Source organism: Perna viridis, chromosome 4 (assembly GCF_037379345.1).
Source record: "Perna viridis isolate PV_CMFRI_1.1 ecotype Kerala chromosome 4, ASM3737934v1, whole genome shotgun sequence".
In the NCBI taxonomy this organism is placed as follows: Eukaryota; Metazoa; Mollusca; class Bivalvia; order Mytilida; family Mytilidae; genus Perna; species Perna viridis.
The window spans coordinates 28,319,742-28,342,584 of record NC_142448.1 but is presented as its reverse complement, the minus strand read 5'-3'; the positions used below and the strand labels follow the sequence as shown (position 1 = coordinate 28,342,584).

At 31.3% G+C, this 22,843-nt stretch overlaps 1 protein-coding gene across 1 annotated transcript; it reads left to right on the top strand.

Annotated features, from left to right (window-relative positions):
* The first annotated feature begins 218 nt into the window (after positions 1–218).
* LOC148619608 (ionotropic receptor coreceptor Ir25a-like) lies at positions 219–19,938 on the top strand. Its single transcript, XM_088579724.1, has 13 exons — positions 219–474; positions 7,705–7,848; positions 8,147–8,401; positions 9,835–9,998; positions 10,793–10,921; positions 11,470–11,553; positions 12,230–12,337; positions 13,709–13,801; positions 14,434–14,628; positions 15,019–15,337; positions 15,962–16,517; positions 17,312–17,537; positions 18,714–19,938. Exons 1-13 carry the CDS (start codon positions 393–395, stop codon positions 18,828–18,830), a joined length of 2,472 nt encoding a protein of 823 aa, XP_088435850.1. The 5' UTR covers positions 219–392; the 3' UTR covers positions 18,831–19,938.
* Positions 19,939–22,843: the final 2,905 nt, after the last annotated feature.

The window sequence follows — 22,843 nt, the reverse complement described above, 5'->3', positions numbered from 1 at the left end:
AAATCTAAAATCAATATTTAATTTCAATGACATTTATATACATGAATGGATTGAAAACCAATTCACCAAGACTTGGAGTAAAATATCAAGTACATGATTATTGTTTCAAAATATTTGATCATCGTTTATTAATTATATAGGAAATTTGTTGCTATACATTATTGATCTTTAGTTTCCAGGTAACTTCGATCACTTTATATCCGAAGTGTTATCAGAGCCTTCGGAACCATACACACCTTTGAGGATTACCAAGGTAGTTCTATACCATATGCTATGTAACATCAGCAAATGTATCTTGTTTTTGTGTTTAACATTTTGATACAACATGTGCGATATCGTCAGAACGATATAGACAAAGCTGATTATGGATAGAAGTAAAAGCAACTGAACTGATGTTTAAGTTCACAGACCACATCATCTGTATATTTCTTTCTCTGCTGAACCCATGCCTGTCACAATATATTGTACAGATTGGTAAGTCAATATTTAATTCATTATTATGTTTCAAAAAAATTTAATCTCTTCTTTTATTGTTACTTCCGTATTTTTGTAAATAATTCGATGTGGTTTATATTTGTATTGAAGTTACATGTCTAGTGTTTTTTTTTCTGTGTTTGTATCTATAGTCTAGAAATGGTTTTCTCTACTTACTTTGTATTGTCGAACATTTCGCGGTTGCATCTCTCTATCAAATCAAGTATCAAAGCCTGCAAGAAAATCCGTCTATGTCTCTTCTACAAGTGCATAGGAATACGCCATCCATTTTGGTATGTTCTGTTGGAGTTTGGTGAATTAAAAAGAAGCTATAAATTATTTAAATTAATCCAGCAATTATGTTTCTATTATAGTCCTGAATAGTTTTAAGACGTTGATATTTTTTTGTCAGCATATACTATCTCAAGTCACCTTTGTCAATGTCATGTCATTGAAAATCTGAAAGTGTTAAGTTTTGAAAAAGATAAGGAAATTTGCACCAATAGACACTAAAACAAAAAAGTGACAATACTATTATTATTTGTGTATAACGGTTTTTTCACACTTTCTTTTATTACTAAAGTTTGGTTCTGCCTACAAACCAGGCATGCGGAAAACGGGACAGCCATCAATGTATAAGCAGAATAAACAGCGTAAACACTGTGTTCTATATTTGTCAGAATAAATAAATAGTACATTAATGTTCGGTATTGTTGGGGAATTTTCGTAAGGAAAAGGCTGTATTTAAACTTTTGTATAACTGCAAAATAATCTTTTCCATTTTTGCCGATTCTATATTAAAAAGAATGAGGAAACTTTACAAGTTAATTTCAGAACCGTTTTTGGTTTTTTTTTTTTCATCCACACTCATAATCCATCGCAAAAAAAAATAACATGGTAATTGCTTGAATAGTTAATTTAAATTCTTTGTAAAAAGACACTAACATCTACACTGAATCCAAAAAAATACGTTAATCATGTTGTTGAAAAAACATAGTTATGACGGTACATATAGCATTTGTATCATTTCAAGGGAGTCTTTGTTTCCAATTTTGAGTAACTTGAATGTTTTACTTGTAAAAAGATGCGCCACATTCATTCAAATTTATTATTTATTATAATAACATAATTTCAAGTCGTAAATTTACAGTTCGGTTTAAGAAAACAAGTAGTTATGGTAGGACATATGACAATCGGTACATTTTGTTCATATATACATGTACAATATACATGTACGTTGAAATAAATACTATTTTCCTTGGAGAATACTCCGGTGATAGAATTTCGATTAAATGAAAGTATGTGCTTTAAAAGACGAGCCCATCGAAATTGGGAACCAATATACGTTTATATTAAGTAAAGACATTACTTCATTATTATTTATTTTTTGTCATTCACTATCAATGAATGAGAATTCATGATTGTAATAATTATGCTTTGCGAATATTCGTTCATGACGAACTACCATGTCACTTCATAAATTTACTTCTATGATACACAAAATAAATTAATTCCTTTGTATATTGTTGTATTGTATTGTACGTTTGTGTGAATACATCAATAAAGTCAATTTTGAACCCGAGCACAAGGCGACAAAAACGATAGAAATGACCTTATCTCAAATTCTTCTTAAATATCATATGTATGCGCTGTATAGTAACTTGTCATACTGATGTGTTAAGTTACATTCATTCAAGGTGTCAGTAACATTGCTCTTATTTTCATCCTGTTATTACAATTAAGCAATTTGACACATTCAAATGTTGTTATCGCATTATTTCAAGGTGTTCTCTCTATTTTGTTCTGTAAAAAGATATTTGTACATGTATTAGTATCAGGTAATTCCGGCATAAATTACGCCATCTAACGTGGACTTTTTCTAGGATCTATTCTGCAATTAATATATGTATATATAAATTTCAATACCAGCATAATGTAGCATTTATATCGTACAAGACATGTCATAGCATAAATGACGAATATTTATTTAGTAAGAAGTATGTTACAAAGTGAAAGAAAGACAATCCCTGTATTCATTTAATATAAGATATACGCATAGTAATGAGTTACAAATGCATAACTGTTATATTAATGAGTGGTAAAAAATGTAAAAGTATACAATATTGTTGGACGGTCTGTCCGTATCAATATTTATCAATTTAGGATAATTGCGACACCATATGTGATAGGAATATATTGTTATACCCACAGAAAATTGAAACACAGCGTTGATTAAAACAAGATTTATTAATTTAGATGAACGTTCCAATTTTTGAGGTATAATCTGAATCTGCAATAGACAAATAGAATTTCACAGAATCTGATCATTTTTGTTTTCGTTTCCAAATCCTTGCATGAGTTTATGACTTTACTACAATAAGATATTCCTAATACGTGTTTTGTAGTTAAAACTTTTGATCTCCAATACTTCAATGACATAAGTCAAATACTGCATGCATGAGCAAAGGAAAGCATTATCTTTACTAATTAAAATAACATCAGTATTGCATGTCTTTTTGCAATTTTTACTATAGCTCGTTCAAACCGTACCGTGACCTAAATTTCTTCTTATTAATAACTTTACCAGCCTAAGTAATTAGAAATTATATTTAAGACCCAATTAATTCGGACTGAACATCATTGTTAAAATATTATCTATGTTTTCGCAACTTAGTATTTCATTTCAACCCTTTGTCGACCATCTTAATGGAAATGAACGAATATGGTAAAACGCTACAAATGCACCAGCGAATAATCTAAATACAAAACAGAAAATACTTAAGAGATCATCAAAAAGACTCAAACAAGTAAAAACACACCTTTAAACAATATCTGAAAGGCCCCGACGACAAAAGTAATAAATTAAATCCATAGTAACAGAACTATGACAATTATTCAAAATCGAATTGAAAAGTAATATAGCGACAGAAAGACACATTCACAACCAATATCTCCTGGCTTCAGTTTTATGAAGCCTTAACTATCCACTTTAATGAAAGGAAAACACAGGATGAAGTTCAGACAATAATACAACAAATTCTTTACATGAAATAGCTATACATACACCTTTAAGAAAAACGAGATATGAGTTTAGATAGTACTGAGGATGACATACCATTAAAACAACCAGAATTAGAAATAATCGGTCACTGTAATTCGAGTGGACTGGATTTGGAGTAGGAACGTCAAGTACTAAATACGCAAGATTTGGTGTAGTGCAATACTCAAAAAAATGACTGAGGTTATACCTAGGGATGCAACTTGGGGTCGAACATCTTAATTTGTGAAGACAAGGTTCAAAGGACAGACAATAATTTGAAAAAGTATTCTTTACGAATAAATCTATTAAGGGCAGTTGATAAATCCGTCGGACTTTGTTTGAAAGAATGTACTTAACAGACTTTATGTCCGAAAAAAAATTGGTGAGCAACACCATTTTTTTTTAAATTAAAACCCGCCAGTGCCATTATATGTTTGTATCAAAGTTTTGTACCTTTCAGTTATTCAAGTTAATATTTTCAGAATTTTGTGATATCGTTAACCCTTGTGCAAAAGCTTTTCTCTGAGGAATTTGTTCCGTTCATTAACTATATTCTGATAATTGATGTTCCAAAATACTTTCGTCATTCAACATGCATATTACAGTCCAATAATATGACAATAGTTGGAATTATTGAAATAGAAAATCGTAAAGAAATAAACTTCTTTATGAAAGCAAAGTGATACTTGCTACCTTAAGGAAGGAACAGTAAATGTATCTTAAAGTATCGAAATGTCCATAATAACTTTGCTTGTTTGTTTGTTTGGTTTTTTTTTTTTTTTTTTTTTTTGGTTTTTTTTTGGAATTATTGTCAAAGAATCAATTTAACTGATAATTGTTGAAACGTTCAGGGTAAGTATATAAGATGTTTTCAAAGAATTACATTCACTGATAACTATTGAAATGGTCATGTTGAGTATATGTCCATGGTTAAAGAAGAATTACATTAACTGATAAATGTGGACTTATTTGTAATTATTTATCAGGGTCATCTCGCTAATAACTGACCGTAGTCAACAAAGTCCTTGTGTTATTTATTACGTTGAATTATATGTCCCATTTGTTTAAATATTTAAAGTGCATGAATGATGATTAAAATAAACCAAATTGGTAGGACAAGGGACAACGTTATAGTTGACTGTAAATAGATTTGGGTCACAAATAAGGTTCAATCAGAACAAGCGAAGGATTGGATTTCTCTGCGTTGGAATGTCTAGTAGAATACAAAAAAAATCACTAATATTAATATTGCAATATTTCGATATGCTATTCACGTGTTTTAAGGAGTAAACTCTCATCAGCAATATTAAATCAAATGCTTAGGAAGATTTAAATAAAAAAAACTAATAGTATACGGGAAGTACTCAAATCCAAAACTATGGAAATAGGAAATCAACTTCACCATAAAGAGGTTCTACCATGTGCAATATAAGTTCTGTATTTTTAAGTATTTTGAAATTTGTAATACAGTATATTTTAATAGATAAAATATTATATTATTCGGGTCTCAGACAAGTCTGACCACTCTTACCTTCGGGGACCTATTGTCCACCAACAGTAGTTATTGAATACAAAAAATTACACTAATGTTAGCATTTGAAACGACATGTTGAACACGTTAGGTGACGGATCCGAAAACAAAATAAACGTATATCATGTGTCAGGGGTCTTGCTTTCCTGGTAGAAACTCTCTTTATTGAATGAAAAATGTTTATGCAAAAAAAAATTAAAAAGCTATTAAAACAAATTGACCTGAAAGGCAGCGCTGGATATTTTTTTACAATAAGTAAATTAACTTATTTAGGAATAACATATTCATAACCTTACCTTTCAGAAGGTTAAAACGTTTAATATGTTAAAAAAATGTTAAAAAAATATGCACAATTTTATATATTTAAAACAAAAAAGAGAGAGAAACATATGTAAAGTTTACAAAATATCGAATAAATACACCGTGAACTAAATCTAAAACTCTATGAAAAAAAAAACTTTATTTATTTTATCGGCAATACATACTTGGAAATAGCCAAACTGTATCGTCTTTATTATTGATCATTTTTGACACTTTGGTGACATTGACATTGTGGTGATTTACCTTCAAAAGTAAAATCATGGCAAATCATTGTGTCAGTTGGTAAATTCCTAAAATATAAAAAAGTTTAATTATTTTAAATGTTTTTGTCTCCTGCTTTCTTCAATGTGCCTTTATATCTCTCAATGAACTTTTTTGTCTTATGTTCCTATATACTAGTCAACAAAAAAAAACGATACAACATTTTTATCAAAAAGCAATGTTTTACCGCCTGTAGAAAACAATTCCAATGAGATAAAATGTTAAGTTTTAAAGGTTCTACGTGACACAGCATACAATATTACGTCCAAAACATTTGCTGAACATGAATCAAAATAAACATCCGGAATTTCAATTTGCGCAAAAAACGGGAGTATTATAGTTTGTATTTGACCAAGAATTTCGTTGTTCTGTCGATCAGGTATTCCTTGAGACGTTTTTTCCGTATTTAATGTGCAGTACGTCGTACGTCTTTGAAAGACGTCCTGTGGCGTCATAGCCATCATTGGGTTGGCCAGTTTTTATTACAAGTGTCACAGGTCTTGATATTGTTATTCTTACCAGATAAGTATTATTTGCGACGTAAGCATGCGCAATCCCATCTCGAGCCATTCTTACTGTCGTTTCACGCTCATTTTGGAGTATTCGTGCTATCCAGATTGTATTCCAATTTTGTAAGACACATACTTACTCTCTAGTGTTCTATCTTGGCTCAGGACAACATTAACATTTTGATATTGTATAAAGTATTTTTCCTTAAGGAATATCAATCATTATACATTTGTTGAATGGTCACGAGGAAAACGGTAGACTGATTACCCGAGGTAACTACCATTAGCTGAGACAAGGCCGAAGGTTAAAGTTGGTCTCGAGGGGTAATGAATTTTCTGTTTCCCGAATGAATAGTTGAAAATGTTTTATTATACTGAACCACAACGATGTCTTCAGTATCCGTGAGCCAATTGCGCGACTCTGATCTAATCACGCTGTATATGATCTTAAAGTTGTTCAAGGATAAACCCCGACAACATCTTAACTTTGACCAGCCAAAGAGAACCGGGGGGAAAAACCGCAAAATCTGATTACGGCACTACTGTCCGCATAAATAGTGAAAAAAAAACTTTTTACCGGGTTTACTGAACAATCAATGTCTTGAGGAGTAATTAGTCAAAATGTTACACTTTATTTACTTTAGAAAATAAATATTGGAGTATAATAAAGCATATTCTGATTATATCGGCAAAATATGGACAGAAACATACTTACAAAAGACATATTAATTTTGGGTAGTGTAAGTGTACCTAACGTATGCACATAAAATAAGTTCAAGTTATTAATAAACTAGAAACGGTAATTTGGCTTCTATGGACTATAGATAATTTATTAACAGGGCTAGGCAATGAGACGTGACATATTTTTCATATTCATAAGTAAATAACACCAAAAGAAAGACAATATATTGTGAATGTTTAATGTTTGCTCAAGTCCCATTAAATATAACACGTTAAGCTTGAAAGAGAAATTAAGGGAACCAAGATTCGAGTGTAAATAAGAATATATACCATAGATAAGTCTGGACAAGGCAAAAAGACACACACAACAAAGAACATTAAATTTTTAAAATAGCACGTGCAATGAAACAAAAGTAAATGAGCGACCCACACTTACTTAACACTGGGAGCATATACCAGGTGAACCCATAGGGTAAGCATATGAAGAATTTTTTTTTTTTTTTGGAAATTAGCACATAAAAAAAAGAAATATCCGTGCACTAATTGATATAGTAAATGAAATTACACAAAAACATCAATACATTTGATGAAATGCTTGAATGTGTTGATAATGGTCCTTCTCCTTCTAGAATTAAGTTTAGTCTTCCTAAAACATATCGCCAAACATTAAGAAAGACACATAAAGTAACTTTAGTAAGCATTTTTAAAAACGCGTTATATAGGATACAAAAAAACTCATACACAGAAACACACTTATTAATATGGTCGTCAAATTCAATTAATTTCTTCTTATTTCTTATCTGAACCATTTTCGTCGATTTTGAGGAACAAGACTGTGCGTGCTTAGTTTCTTGTCAGAGACATAGTAAATTTTCTTTGATTTTTAGGTGTATTTGTTGACGACATAAGTCTGTATTCTGCATTAACGGATACTTTCTTCAGCCAAAACAGTCTTTCTTCCTCCTATGTGTCTACACACATTTACAATGAGTCGACTATACTAGTGGTAGATGACACCCTATTCACAGAAGGTAAGTTTAATAATCTTTGGAGAGGAAAATTAACGGTTAATCATATTAAGAAGTTATTTCACATGCAGCCAGTTAAATATTATTAGGGCGATGTTATTAGACTTATTCTTTTAATCATATATTTACAGACTTAATGTTCTTCTGTGAAATTTCCATCTTCAAACAAATAAATGTACTAAATCAATGTTTTAAGGAGCAATTATCAACATCGCTTTTGTTTTCTGATGTCTTATCTGCTTACCGAGTTTCACTTGAATATTCACTTTTACACAACTTCAATGTATTTCATTGTTTTCAGATATGATATACGGTACTAATACGTCAGTGGGTGCTGTGATAATAAACGTGAAAGGAAAAGATGCCACCTCTTTATGTTATGTTTCACGATGGACAAACATATCCTACTTCAGCACATCTTTATACACACAAACCTGTAAACCGACATTCGTCTTACAACCCAGATTACAGGAATACATTGATATCAGTATTGCATTGTTCCAAATCACTGACAGTGGTTTAATGGACGTTATATTTCTTGTCAATCCTTATTATGGTAAGTCTTAATTGGCTATGTTCTTTTTTTTCTGACGAAGGTTTTCAAAGTATTTTTCTGGAGAAAGTCTTAAAAGTCGTTGACGTATTCAAATAGTTTTGTATAGTCATATTCAAATACTAAAATAAGAATTTTGGAATCAATAGCTTTTGACCAAATAATACGCTCATTTTTATTGGGTGTTCCAGATTAGCTTTTCGAAGGTTTACTGAAAAAGATTTAGATTTTCATAAACGAAGATATTTGAGTACCATTTTAAAGGAACTATTTGAAAATAATGTTAACTGTACAGATACTTCAACTAACTCACCGAAGTTTCTCGATGGAAAAAAGTACAAATCGCTGGAAATGTAAAAATGTAAACTGTCTTATTTCAGTTGAGCCACTTTATATACGTTTTATCAAAAGAAATAAACACATGCATAAAATAACAACAAAACATTTTCACTTTTCGTAAAGTCCTATTTTGTATTTGAATTGATTTTGTTATACGCATTACTGTTTGTACTAATCTATTACAGTATGATCATAGGTAAAGCCATAGTGTTCTGATAATAAGACAAACAGGAGAACTGTTTATATACTTATAAAGTACCTATTCATGTAATTAAATATAAAGTTTAAACAGTGACAAAAAAAAAGATGGCAAAAACCTTCAAAATAAAAAATGTTTTTCAGTCTATATAAGAGACTTCCTTGCGTAACTATAGTCCTTTATTTATACAGATCTTTTGGAGAAAACAAAACATCCATCTCTCTCTTATAGTGCAAATTTTATATACAATATAAACGACTTTGTCTTAAAATGTCTATAAGCAAATCGCTAAGTTTTAGTATGTGGTCGGTTACTGTTTATGAATAAGAAATACATTCTTTTTTTAAACACGAAGTTTGTTGTTTTCTTAAATGCTAGTACCAAATCCTATCAGATATTTATAAAGAATGGTATATAAATCTAAAAGTAATACTATTAACCAGCCCACGAGTGTGACTACGAAAGAGATTGTCAGATCATTTTATATGTTTTAATGTTTTGAGAAATTCTCAGAAATAAAATATATAACATTTATATTGCCTTTTATATTGTACAGTTATGTTTACGAGTTCTTGAAATGCTTGTATTAGGAATAGGAAACAGATATAACAGAACTATATTTTTTTCTTTAACTTCAAAGATTTTCATGCATATATCTATTTTTGGGTTTTGTTTTGTTTTATTACATTAATTTCGTGATTCATGTCTATAATTTGAAGACGCAAAGATGATATTTTGTGATATTCATATACTAGTAATCTTTGTTTCCTCGACATTTTTCTCTAGTGAACTACAGGCTGAGATGAAAATAACAATGACTAAATTCGGTTATTACTTATGTTTCATTATTAATGTTCAAATGCAGTGTAAGAGTTAGGTTGCATTTTTATTTTTATAGTTATAGATTACTCCACCTTCCATGATGGAAACGATACACTATACTCATTACGTCTATACAATATGAATAGAACTGATTTAGAACCCCTGATACACATTGATGGATCTATAAACAGGATAGTTGTCATAGGAACCATTGCAGAAATAAATGAAGTATTTGAATCAGTAAGTCACTTTGGGCTAATTCATCCCTTCTGTAAATACGGGTAGAAGCAATAAATTTCATGTATACACTCTAATTTACTATCGTCCCTAGACGTATTATGTAATACATGTTAGACAATATCCTCAAAATCTTACGCCCCCTGCAGGTCCGGGTGTAAAAAAGAATAGGCCTTCCCTTTCATATTCATCGCCTGAATATAGCTGAAATATTGCTGCTCGGGCGTTAAACCCGACCAAACAAACAAACAAACAAAATCTTACTGTGAAAATGAGTGAGTAGGAAATAGGAGGAAAAATGTGTCATTTATCATCCTTAAGTTAAAAATGTCACATTAAAACAAATTTTTACGAAAAAAAAGTTAAAGTGTAACCAATTACTCATTCTAAAGAATTTTATTTAGATCACCAAACATGATGCATTATGCAACAAATGAAAACGCTTTAAATGGGGATAATGTACCTTAACCGATGGAATCTATTCTTTAGAAATAGATAAACTACAGATATTTTCCATTTTGGCAAGTTCTCATTCCTACCGTGCACAAAGAATTTTGTGTGGATCTTGAGTTATTTTTTATCTTGCCTAAAGACCACCTCAGGTAGTCCTAACCTCGGTTTGTTTTCCGAGAAATATAAATACTTATGACTGTTGTGTATCTATCTACTTTTATGTTTACAATGGCAAAACCTAACCTATTTGTGGGACACACTAAAATCTTAAAAATTCTAATGCAAATTGTCATGAATATATTCCAGTTTGAGATATGGATTTGCATTTTAGTATTTTTTTTCAGGTAAATAAGTCATTGAATGCTCGAAAAGACTATTGGATAGTTATTCCTACTGACTCTGTTGAATGCCCTGTGGACATAACATTCCCGTTCGTTTGCATTGTTCATGATGACAACTCTTCGAGTAGTGATGTGAGTTAAATGTGATAAACTCCTTAACTTCACAAATTCATAATTACTAAAACACAACTTCGCAATGTTACATCCTACAAGATACTAATTTCTGAGTGTGTACGTCATTGGGCTTAGTCCTTATTTCCTTCCCGAAGTTGGATATGTGATTGTTAATAAATCCTCGTATATTGTGACACTGAAGTCAATAGTTATTTGATAAAATTAAACATACCCTTCAACCTACAAAGCTGTTTTTATATGTTAATGATAAAGAATAAAACACACACAAAAAGTGGAATATTGTAAACAGTATCATTGATTTCTTCATTTATTATTTCATTTTCTTTAAGTAAAAACATTTTTATCGTTAGCTTTGATATGGATTTATCTCCTTTATATCAAATAACATCCGATTTGGGTGAAGAATGTATGAAGCAGAAAATCGAGGTAAAATTATTCGAAAAAATGTAAAAATGTGAAGCAGAAAATCGAGGCAAAGCTATATGAAATCATTGTCTATGAGTTTTTGTGTTTTCTGTTTATAAATGATACCTATATCTATTTAGGTTAACCAACTTCTTTACCTTAGCTACTTGACACACATAAGAAATGGTATAGAAACATTTACTAGCAGTTCCTTACATTTGACGGTGAGTAAAAAGTCTGATATTGATTCATTTCTCCAGGTTGTGCATAATTTGATCAGTCGTTATAACTATGGTATATAGAGAACCGACATCGCTCGCCTGAATACAAAGTGAATCATTCCTTCAGTTCAGATTCGAAGACAAAAGATCTTAAATATAAAAAAATATGTTATATTTTTTGGTCTATAAACAAGAAAAATTGAAAGAAAGATGTAGATAAAAGTAATAAATCAAGCACAAGTTATTTTCGCCCTTTCAATGCAAATCCCTTAGAGTTGAATTTCTTTTCGAACCAATGACGTTTTTGTAAACTTCTTATTCTAATTTACTATCATTTTAAAGATATGTGCTTAAAAAAGAAAAAAAACTAATGATCATATTCTTCAAGAATGGTAAATCGTGTATAGGTTTGTTATGGATATAGTTTGAATTGGCTATACCCTTATGTTCTATAGACATAGAAATGTAGGCCGTTGTGTTGCCTTATCATCATAATATATGAATGGCGGAAAGTGGTGCATTGTTGAAGTAAACATATTGGGAAAAAAACTTGATATGTATGTTCAATAAAGAATAAAGAGCAAATCAATATGTATTTGTTTTTCGTTATTTTATACAATTCATTTGATTATTACTCATCTATTATTATTAATTGTATTACATTTATTTTATTTTGCAGGAAACTTTGAACGACTACTTGATAACAACTATTAATACGAGCAATACATCTATAAAACTAAATGTTATCCGATTTAACTGCACTGAAAGTGGGCAAACAGAGTTAAAGGTATGCTTAACTGTAAACATTTAACTACACCGAAAGTGGGCAAACAGAGTTAAAGGTATGCTTAACTGCAACCATTTAAGGAGGTAGACCTAGGGTAAGGGACACAACCCTCACAAATCATTGGAAAGTTTGTATTCAGCATTTTACATCAATGTCATGTAAGCATCAAAGTAACTTTGACTGATTTCATTCTGTGTCAAATGAAAGCTATATAGCCTTTGGTGAAATTGAATATGACACAAACATATCACTGACTTCATGAGTTATATCCCTTACCCTAGGTCTATCTCCTTAAAAATTCACAAACAAGGGTGAAGTTTACTTAATTAGTCGTCGGTAAATATTTCTTTGGTGTTTTAGATAACTTAAAAGTGCGATCATCTTTTGTTTATTGTTGTTGTTGTTTTTTTTAATAATACCACTATTCAGAATAATGAGGTGTAGCAAGAGTAATCAAGGGAACCAAGGTTTTAGCGGTAATTAAAAGAATGTAATCCAGGGACAAAGACCAGACATGGAAAACAGACATACACAACAAAGAACATAAAGTAACTAAAATCATGCATACAAAGTAACAAAAGTAAATGAGCAACTCGGACTCCACTAAAAACTGGGAGCATGGACCAGGTGCACCGGTAGTGTAAGCGTCCTCTGCTTTTCTAGAAACACCCGCCGAGTTGCTCATAAAAAGTCAAGTCCGGGGTAGAAAAACGAGGAAAGGAAAACTATGACCTGTTGAATAAATCAGTTTTCATGATGCTGATTGATACACCATAACGATCCACGAGTTCATGATGACGACCATAAAACTTCTGTAGTGATGACTTCAATCTTGTAGCAACATAACCCTGTTCCAGAAGCCTATTTGTTAGAGTTCTAGCGCGATACAAAAGTCTGCGTAGTTTCGGCAAGCTCTGGCATAACGCATGAGTTGTGATATGAATACTCCATACGCAGGAGCCGAAGGGATGTTGCCACAGATGAAAGGAAAGTTGTATAAGAATATGCGATTGTAATTTCACAGGCTTGTAAATTCGTCATTAAATTGATGTGTGCAACATATTTTCATGTTTTTTTTCTTCTCTAATAAATAGGTAAAGTCTTTCTCGTTAAACCCCAAGCATCGATTAAACCCTAACAAATGACATCATTAAACAAATGATTTTTTAATTAGAATGTAAGGAAAAACAGAAGATCAAAGGATTTAATCGTAAATTAGTCCAGTCATGTATAGATCTGTTTTTTGCTGTTTTCTGAAACCATGTTGATACGGGAGTTTATCGGTCTATTATTTTAAAGTTGATGGTTATTTGTTTGTTTATATATGCAAGGTAGCTTATTAGAAAGCATGTTTGTATGTTCATAACGTAGATTGGTGAATGGTCACGACAAAATGGTTTATCTACCTTTGAGGATGCATTTTCTGATATCAATGAAAACCAGCTCAGAGTTGTTGTCATTCACGTGAGTGTTTTAAGTTTAACAAAAAAGTACTAAATGTTAAAACATTATATGAATTATAAATAATAAAAAGGTGCATAAATTATCACGTATAAAAAGTAAAAGGGAGCTAAATTCAATAAAGTACAAATAAAGCGTAATAAAACACAGAGATTTTCCGCCTTTCTGCCTTTGTCAGGGGTAATTGGTACTAACTCAGAAGAGAAGACTACTGTCGGACTCGAATTTAGAGAGAAAAATAGAGAATAGAGAATGACACCCTCATAACGTTATATAGTGCGAAATAAAGTCATAGTTGGAAGCACTGAGATTCTTCAGTCGGACAGGAAGTGACGTCTTTCAGAGCTTCCCATACAAAGTTCGGTATTTCCAGATCTTGCTCATTAAAAAGCGTTTATTATATGGTCTTCACCAATTATTTAAATTCAGATAATTTTATTTGTTTCCGCTATGCCATAACAATATGCCTTTCTGGTACTAGACCACAATTAATTTCGTAGTGCTTTTCAACAGGCTCATTTTGACATTAAAAAAAATTCCACCGCTTCAAACTCAATAAAACTTAATTTTATGCGTCTTTATAGATCAATAATAATGACTCGAGAAAAATATTTGATGTATAATTTTACTTGAAGGAACCGCCTTTTATATTCCGTACAACAAAGGAATCTGGGGAAGACGTGTATGAAGGATATACGATAGACATACTGAACGAAATAGCCAGACGAGTAGGGTTTAACTACACCATTTACTATGTTCCAGATGGGGAATATGGAATTCTTAGATCTGACGGATCATGGTCTGGTATCATTGGTGAAGTTTCAAAAGGAGTAAGAGTCACTTTTGAAATAGTTTAATCCTAGGACCGAGCTGAACAAAATACTTTGACTTTGATCATTTTTATGCATAAGTTAAACATATTACATTATATAATTTTGAAGTGTTTTCAATTCATGTAAAAGGTATGAATGAAGAATGAAGATAATAGTGTAGTTTTCACAAAATAATTTTATTTTTCTTTAGACTACATCACAAACTGTATAATAAGCTTGATATTAGATAAACACCTTATGCTATGTAATTGTGCAGTTATATAATAAAATGTATGTTCAAATTTCAGTCTTGCAAAATTGATAGATTAAGCTGTTAGTAATTTATCCTTTATTTTTGCACATGCTTTATCTTATCAAACTCCGTTGTATTTCATGAATGAAATTTAGGCTGCAGACATTGGTGCCGGTCCTATTTCAGTCACTGCAGAGAGGGAAACGGTCATCGACTTTTCAGCACCATATTACGATTTCGCCGGATTGCAGTTGCTCATGCGCGATCCCACTGTGTACAACGATATGTTTGCATTTGCCTCCGCATTTACAGGGGTTGTTTGGATCACGTGGTTTAGCATACAAATTAGTACTGCCGTCATTCTGTATATTTTCCATAGGCTTCAGCTGAAAACTTTTGCAGCCAAGCCTCAGCATAACCCCTTTAATTTCAAGGAGTGTGTCTGGTTCGTAATGGGATCAATAACATTGGCAGGTACAGTATATCATATCACAATTAGACTTTACTGATTTTCTAATTTAGCACTCCTAGAGTTTTAAGAAGCTTGAAGTGGTTGACATTTAAGTAAAACATAAAGTTGATTTTAAGAAATATATCCTAAAAGCAAATGGAGTAGATACTAAGTTTGAAAATCAGGGTTACATGAAGAATAAAATAGTAACTTTTTTTTTTACTTTTATTCATTAATTTTGTACTATTTATAGATATTTGTATATATATTCCTCCTATATTATTCTTAAAAACACTAATATGATTTTAGACTTTAGCTGTTGTACTCATACAAGATTAGACTTTGGTAATAATGTACCGCTGTGATATTATTTCCATGATTTCTCGAACAACGGAAATATGCGGGACTTTCTATAAAACACGCTTTGCCTCTGTGTTAGAAGCTCGAACAATGTACGTCAATTCCGGTTTACGTCACTTCCAACAGAACAATTTTGAGGCTTTCATGTTTCAGAACATTTACATATATAGGACGTCGCTGACCGCCCGTATCTATTTAAAATGAATCATTATAATCATCAGTTAATCTATTTAGTGGCGAATTTTCAATTGCACTTGATATAAGTTTCTTTTTGTTGTTCATTGTAGGAGCAGATAGAAGTCCTATAACATTTTCCAGTAGGTTATTGGTAGCAGGGTTTTGGTTTTTCTGTCAGATAATGATGGGCACATACACCGCCAATTTAGCTGCTTTTATGACGTCATCACGTTTGAGTTATTCTATTGAATCTTTAGAAGATCTGGCAACACAAACATCCATAACATATTCTGTGTTGAAGGGGACTGTCAGTGAAACGTACTTCCATCGCATGTCTAATATAGAAAAGAATTTCTATGATTTGTGGAAACAAATGAGCTACGAGTCTGAGGAAGTTGGGAATTTTGCCGTCTGGGAATATCCTCTCGGTGAACAATACACTAAGATTTGGAATGCCATACAAGATACGGGACTCATTCAAAACGGCGAAGAAGGTTTTGATAAATTATTAACTGAGAATTTTGCATATATTCACGAAACGCCAATGATAAAGTACAAAATGAGCAAACAATGTGGTCTTCTAACTGTGGGCAGTCCATTCAGTTCTAAGCCGTACGCATTTGCCATGCAGCAAAATTCTCCGCTTTTAGATACCGTTTCAAAGACGTACGTAATTTTGGTAAATTTTTTAATCGTCTTCCGGTTTGTCGCATTTTCAGTTGTTTATTTATTTTCCATATGTTGTTTCTTTTTGTTTAGTTTATTTTCTTCGTATCTTGAAGATCGACCTCGTCTTACTTTTTATTTTTATTTATTTATTTTTTTTTATTTTATTTATTTTTTTTTTTTTTTATTTTATTTAATTTTTTTTTGGGGGGGGACACTTAAAGATATTCAAACTATTACAGAATTGTACCATTTTTTAAAATTTAATTCATTTCTGTATAATTATACTTTATTTATAAGCAGAATATATATTTATATGCTATGTTAGAGACCTCAGTGTCAAATAATTATCCATTCGGTATATCTCTTTACTTTTTATAGGTCCTTCAAGGTATAATAAACGTCATACATGAAAATCTAACATCTTCCCTGTAGCTTAAAATAAAATGACGCATGTCTTTATCACTATATATGCAAACATCTATTCCACAGCGCTAAACTAACTGCTTCGTTTTATCTCATAGCTGAAGGCTTTTTTCGTTATTTAAGTTTTCACGTCAACACCCTGAAGATTTGTGATGTCACAAACATAAATTAAAAATATAGACTTTGTTTCAGAAAAAAATAATACTATATTACTGTACCTTCAGATGAACGGTAAGAATTTACGAACATTTAAAGTTGTGAAGTCAGTCTGTTTTAAAACGACTTTCTTATGTCAGGCAGCCAATTCAATGTTATTTTTATGATTGCTAAGGATAATGTTTTCTCCCATAGTTGTGTATAATTTTCAGAATACTGCAAATGCAATCAGAGACAATCATAACCGAATTAAAGGACAAATGGTGGAAGAACAGTACTATTACATGTCCATCAATAGAAGGGAATCAAGGTTTGTCGATGGAAGCTGTTGGTGGAATATTTATAGTAATGGCAATCGGCTGTGGTATAAGTTTCCTCATATTAATGATTGAACTTTCCTGGAATAAATACAAAACAATGAACAAGAATAGAATTAAGGTAAATATTAACATTAATAATACTTTAATTTAAAAAGTATCATCGATATTCTTTTGGAACGAAATATCATTTAATTGGACAGCAGAAACTTTTTTTCTTAAAAATAAGGCCATACAAAAAAAAATAGTAAATAAATACCCAAGACAAATTTTCGATTTTACTAATATTTGTGAAAGCTGTCATGAGTAAAATAGGAAAAGTGTTATGAGAGTTTTCATTCTATATGAGGTTTACATATTTTTTAACCTAATTTTACATGAACAAAAACCACCCTCAATCAAAAGGATTAATAATCAAACGGAACAAACGACAAAAAAAATAACTGATCCACATAAAAAACGATCTGATTTAGATTAACATTGCCGTTTATTATGAATGAATTTGATTACAAATTGAGTATCATATACTACTGGGATACTCTCGATACTAAAATTTCGATTTGTTATGTGATCGTTAAATCTTACATGATAAATACCTCTCTTGTGGATGGAAAATTTACACCACTACTTTCTAAAGGAAAATATGTATAATAATCATAATAAAAATATGGAGAAACCTTTATTACGATACATTAGTACAAGTATTACTCTTTCAATTACTTTTCGTGAAGCATTTGACCGTAAAATATTTTAAGTAGTACTCCAGCTAAGAATCACGGAAAATGTGATTCATGGGTAAAAAGTCTACATATTTTTATTTTTTGATATTTTGTTTGAATAGCCATAGTGAACAGAAATTTAATTCAGTTCTTCATATAACCCGTGTTCTTAGGAGATAAAAATTATATAGAATGCACTGTAGATTTCAAAATTAAGGGAGGTAACTTTGTAAATGACTCTCAAATACAATAGAATCTATTGAAATTTCAATGTTGATTATCTCCTAAGAACAGGCAGATTTGAATGAATAATTACACATTTCATAGCATAGACACAAAAAACAACTTAATTACAAAAATAAAAATATGTAGTCTTTTTTGGGTGTATCACATTTTTTAGATTTTGCATGATTCTTACAAAGACTGTTACTTAAGACGATTGTTGGTGTATACAGGTTCATTCTGCTTTTTTTATTGAAAATACTAAAATTACTCATAGAATCAACAGTTTGAAATTCTCATCTGACATTGTATTGTAAATCCATTTTATTGACAGTATGAATTTCTTTCTTATGCAGAAAATAGAGGTAAAAGAAAATATGGCTTTTGATGACAAAGACGATCTGACGATCACCCGCGGAACAGATGAAGACAACCTGTCCGTGATAGACTTAAACAAATATAATTTATATTAAAACCATTCACTAGCTGTTCTTCCTACAACAATGAATAGTGTTTCTAGTAGAACATAAAATTGGCATGATTAATATATACTTCTCATTACTGCAGATTAATGTCACATTACTGACTGAAAAATTAAGCACCGTGCATGCGTTGACAATTGCTACTTTACCATAGCAACTTTGATTGTTACTGTACCGCATATAAGTTCTTGAGCTTTTAAGGAAGTAGACCCAGGGTAAGGGACACAATTTTTACAAATCATTCGAATGTTTGTATTCAGGATTTTACATCAATCTCATGTAAACATCAAAGTAACTTAGACTGATTTCATTCTGTTTCAGTTGACGGCTTGATAGGCTTTGATGAAATTGAATATGATACAAACATATCACTGATTTCAAGAGTCATGTCCCTTACCCTGGGTCTACCTCCTTCAGTTGTTCGAAGCACAAATCAAGTTTCTCTTGCTGTTGTAATTTCAATCAATTTGGAGTAGTTCCTGTGCTTCTGTATTATTAAACCCTGGTGAATTTGGTCGTAATCTACAAAATAATCATATTGTAGAGTTTGTTTGAAGCTAATATTTTATAGTTGTCATAATGTATGATGGATTGGTTAATTTAGGAATGCAACTACATCTTTCTTTCCAGATTTGACATACATATGATTTTACTTTTCTCCTGTTTTTAAATATAGAATGCAGCATATGTCTAATTATGTAAACTTGTTTTATCTTTTATCTGGTAAGGATGTTTTATGTACAAGTTTTGAATTTAGAAGTATTGAAACGTAAAACATCCGATTGATTGTTCAGACGAAAAGGATATACGGGTGATTATATAAAAATGCTTATTTTTTATTTTTTATTTTTTTTTTATTTTTATTTATTTATTTATTTATTATTATTATTTTATTTTTTTTTTTTGTTAAGTTTAAAATTCACATATATTGTAATTCCTGAAATGGACAGCAATGCGTGTTTGTTAAGAGGAAATGTAGCTGCTGTTGTAATGTTTCCTGACGTCGAGTAATATAATTTGTAATCAAACAATGTCATTTTGTTTGTAGCAATAAATGTTACTTAAATATATTGTGATAACTGGCTGGTTGTCTATCACATCTGTCTAGAAAAAAATAAGTTATTTGTAATTTTAGCAGCTGCTATACATATAAATATATATATATATATACAACGTCTCAGAATGTGACGACTCTATTCTCTACACTGCTCCATCGGATCAAATTGATGCAGGGAAGATAACGTAAACTTATAGAAATTTGACAGTTCTAACATCGTTGGGAATTTTTCAGACCCTTCTATATATATATATATAGATAGATAGATAGATAGATAGATAGATAGATAGATAGATAGATAACACGATCGGATCAAATTGATACAGGGAAGATAACGTAAACTTATAGAAGGGGCTGAAAAATTCCCAACAATGTTAGAACTGTCAAATTTGCAAAGCAAAATTTTGGTCGTTCCCTCCGCGGGACTCGATATATATATCGATATATATATTTTTTATTTCACTTATAAAAGTTAAACTTGGAAAACATTTCACCACACATTTTCTAAAAATGACATCTAAATGAAATGTAACATCAAAACAGTACAGCACATAACGTTTAGACATTGAACTGCGCGACACCTATTGATAATATGAAGAATAGCAATTCAAAAAAACAGTACGATGCATTAAGCATGTGCACAGGCGGTAACCGTCCACAGTTTTGTTAATTAAACACACATCCAGTTTATGTCTTTTCTGTTCGTCTATATGAATATTTGCATTATGGATCAAATCAAACAAAAACAATTGTTTATTTTGATAACGACAAAACTGTGAGTACAAACTAATGTAAAAATCGAATGAAAGTTATGTTAAGTTATATTGCAAGTTATATCACGTGACAAAGAAACAACTTTAACAAAGTTCTGAGATTATGTATCTAAACAGAAAACGAAATTAAACATGATACAAAGGAGTAGTCAAAAGAAGAAAAGTCCATATAACAAACGGTATTGCCAAGGCAAAAACTGAAAGTCAAAATGATCCTGACTTGGTACATGCATTTCCAATAAAAATGATAGGATAAACCACGTCTTGTAGCGCTGGACATTCCATTTCCTTTGCAGACAGGCAGCAAAAAAAAAAAATAAAACAGAACATATGAGATTAGGGAAACCCACTGTGTATAATCTTTTTGCCAGAAACGAATATTTTTCAATGAGATCTGGATATCGGACAAAACCTGACACATCAGTCATAGTATGAGACAATGTTATTGAAAACTTAAAGGACAAGTGAATGAGTATAGAAAGACCTGAAAGTTAAATACACAGAAAAAAAAACATACAAACCACGGCAAAATAAGTGGACTGAAGGTGAATTTGTTTTCAATAACATAGAATAAGTTTACATAGAAGAACATAGGGAATGACTTGAGCCTTTCTTTGAATTAAATATCGCGGTTATTAACACCACACACACACCATTTCCAACCTTAAAAAGACATCACAACCAAAGCCTACGTACTTCATGTTACGGCATAGCAGCAGGAAATTCATCAAATTATTTCGCAGTAAAATCAACTTTATATTATGCAAGCGTCAATTAAGTGATTGTACATTCTAAATCAAAAAGGAAGCATTCCGAGAAAGATTAATTTTTTCAGTCTAGATCTGTACAGTTAGATCTTTCAATGATACATAAAGTAAACAGACATAAGTTGGCACAACTCTTGTGCCACTAAACTTAAGAAAGGAGGAAATGAACAAGGTAGTGTGATATTACCTTCAAGGTGATAGGTCATTTATTCATTCAACATCATCTAAGAGTTCAATACTCCAGTTATACATTGGCAAAGATGCAGAACTATACAACTGAAATATCAAATCGTGGGGAAGAACTTCTAAAGAGATTTTTCAACTATATTAACATAGTTATAAAACTTTCATGAGTGACAAAAACAAGAAGATTAAAATTGCTCGACATTCTTGTGTCAAGTTTGAAGGTAGAAAGTTCCAAACAATGTATGCATGTACATATGATCTCAGACTATCCGAATAATTTGGGAAGGCAATATATATTTGACCAATGACTATACTCCTGAAAATAACCTTTAAAAAGAAGGAAACAACATCCTTAAAGGACATTTCAGAAAACGAGAATACATTGGACAAATTATAGACAATAAATTAAAAAAGGTAGAAAAGAAAGACAAAATTGAAAGATGAATTGAAGTTCAAAGAAAGATAAAGGTAAGAAAAAAATACTGAACTCATAATCATAAATCAAATGGAAATACCAAATACTACACGTACTAGCAAAGAGTAATCTAGAAAACCAAAATTCTAGCGGAATTTAAAAGAAAGTAATTCACGGACAAAGACCAGACTGGAAAACAGACGCACACGACAAAGAACACAAAATAACGTAAAAGAAAAAAACACGAACAATGCAACAAAAGCAAATATGCAACTCGGACTCCACTAAAAACTGGGTGCATGGGCGGGGTGCGCCAGTAGGGTAAGCGTCCTGCTTTTCTAAAAACGCCCGCCGAGTTGCTCAAAAGTCAAGTCCGGTGTAGACGAAAGAGGAAAGGAAAACTATGACACGTTGGATAAATCGGTTCTCATAGTGCAAATGGATATACCGTAATGATTCACGAGTTCATGATGACGACCATAAAACTTCTGTAGTGATGACTTCAATATAACCTTGTTCCAGAAACGTAACTGTTATAGGTCTAACGCGATACAAAAAGGCAAACTCAAGAATAAACCGGGAAAAATAAATTAGTCACTATGTTCCTGACTTGGTGCAGGCAATACAAAGTAAAATTATGGATAAAACCAGGTTCTGTGACTAGCCAAACTTCCTGCTTCAATAGTGGCACTACCATTTCCGCGCATACAATTAAAAGTCTGAATTAGTAAAACAGTAGTCAATCAGTGTCAGAAACTAAACGACTGGTATAGTGAAAAAAAACAAGGTCGGATCCAGACACTTTG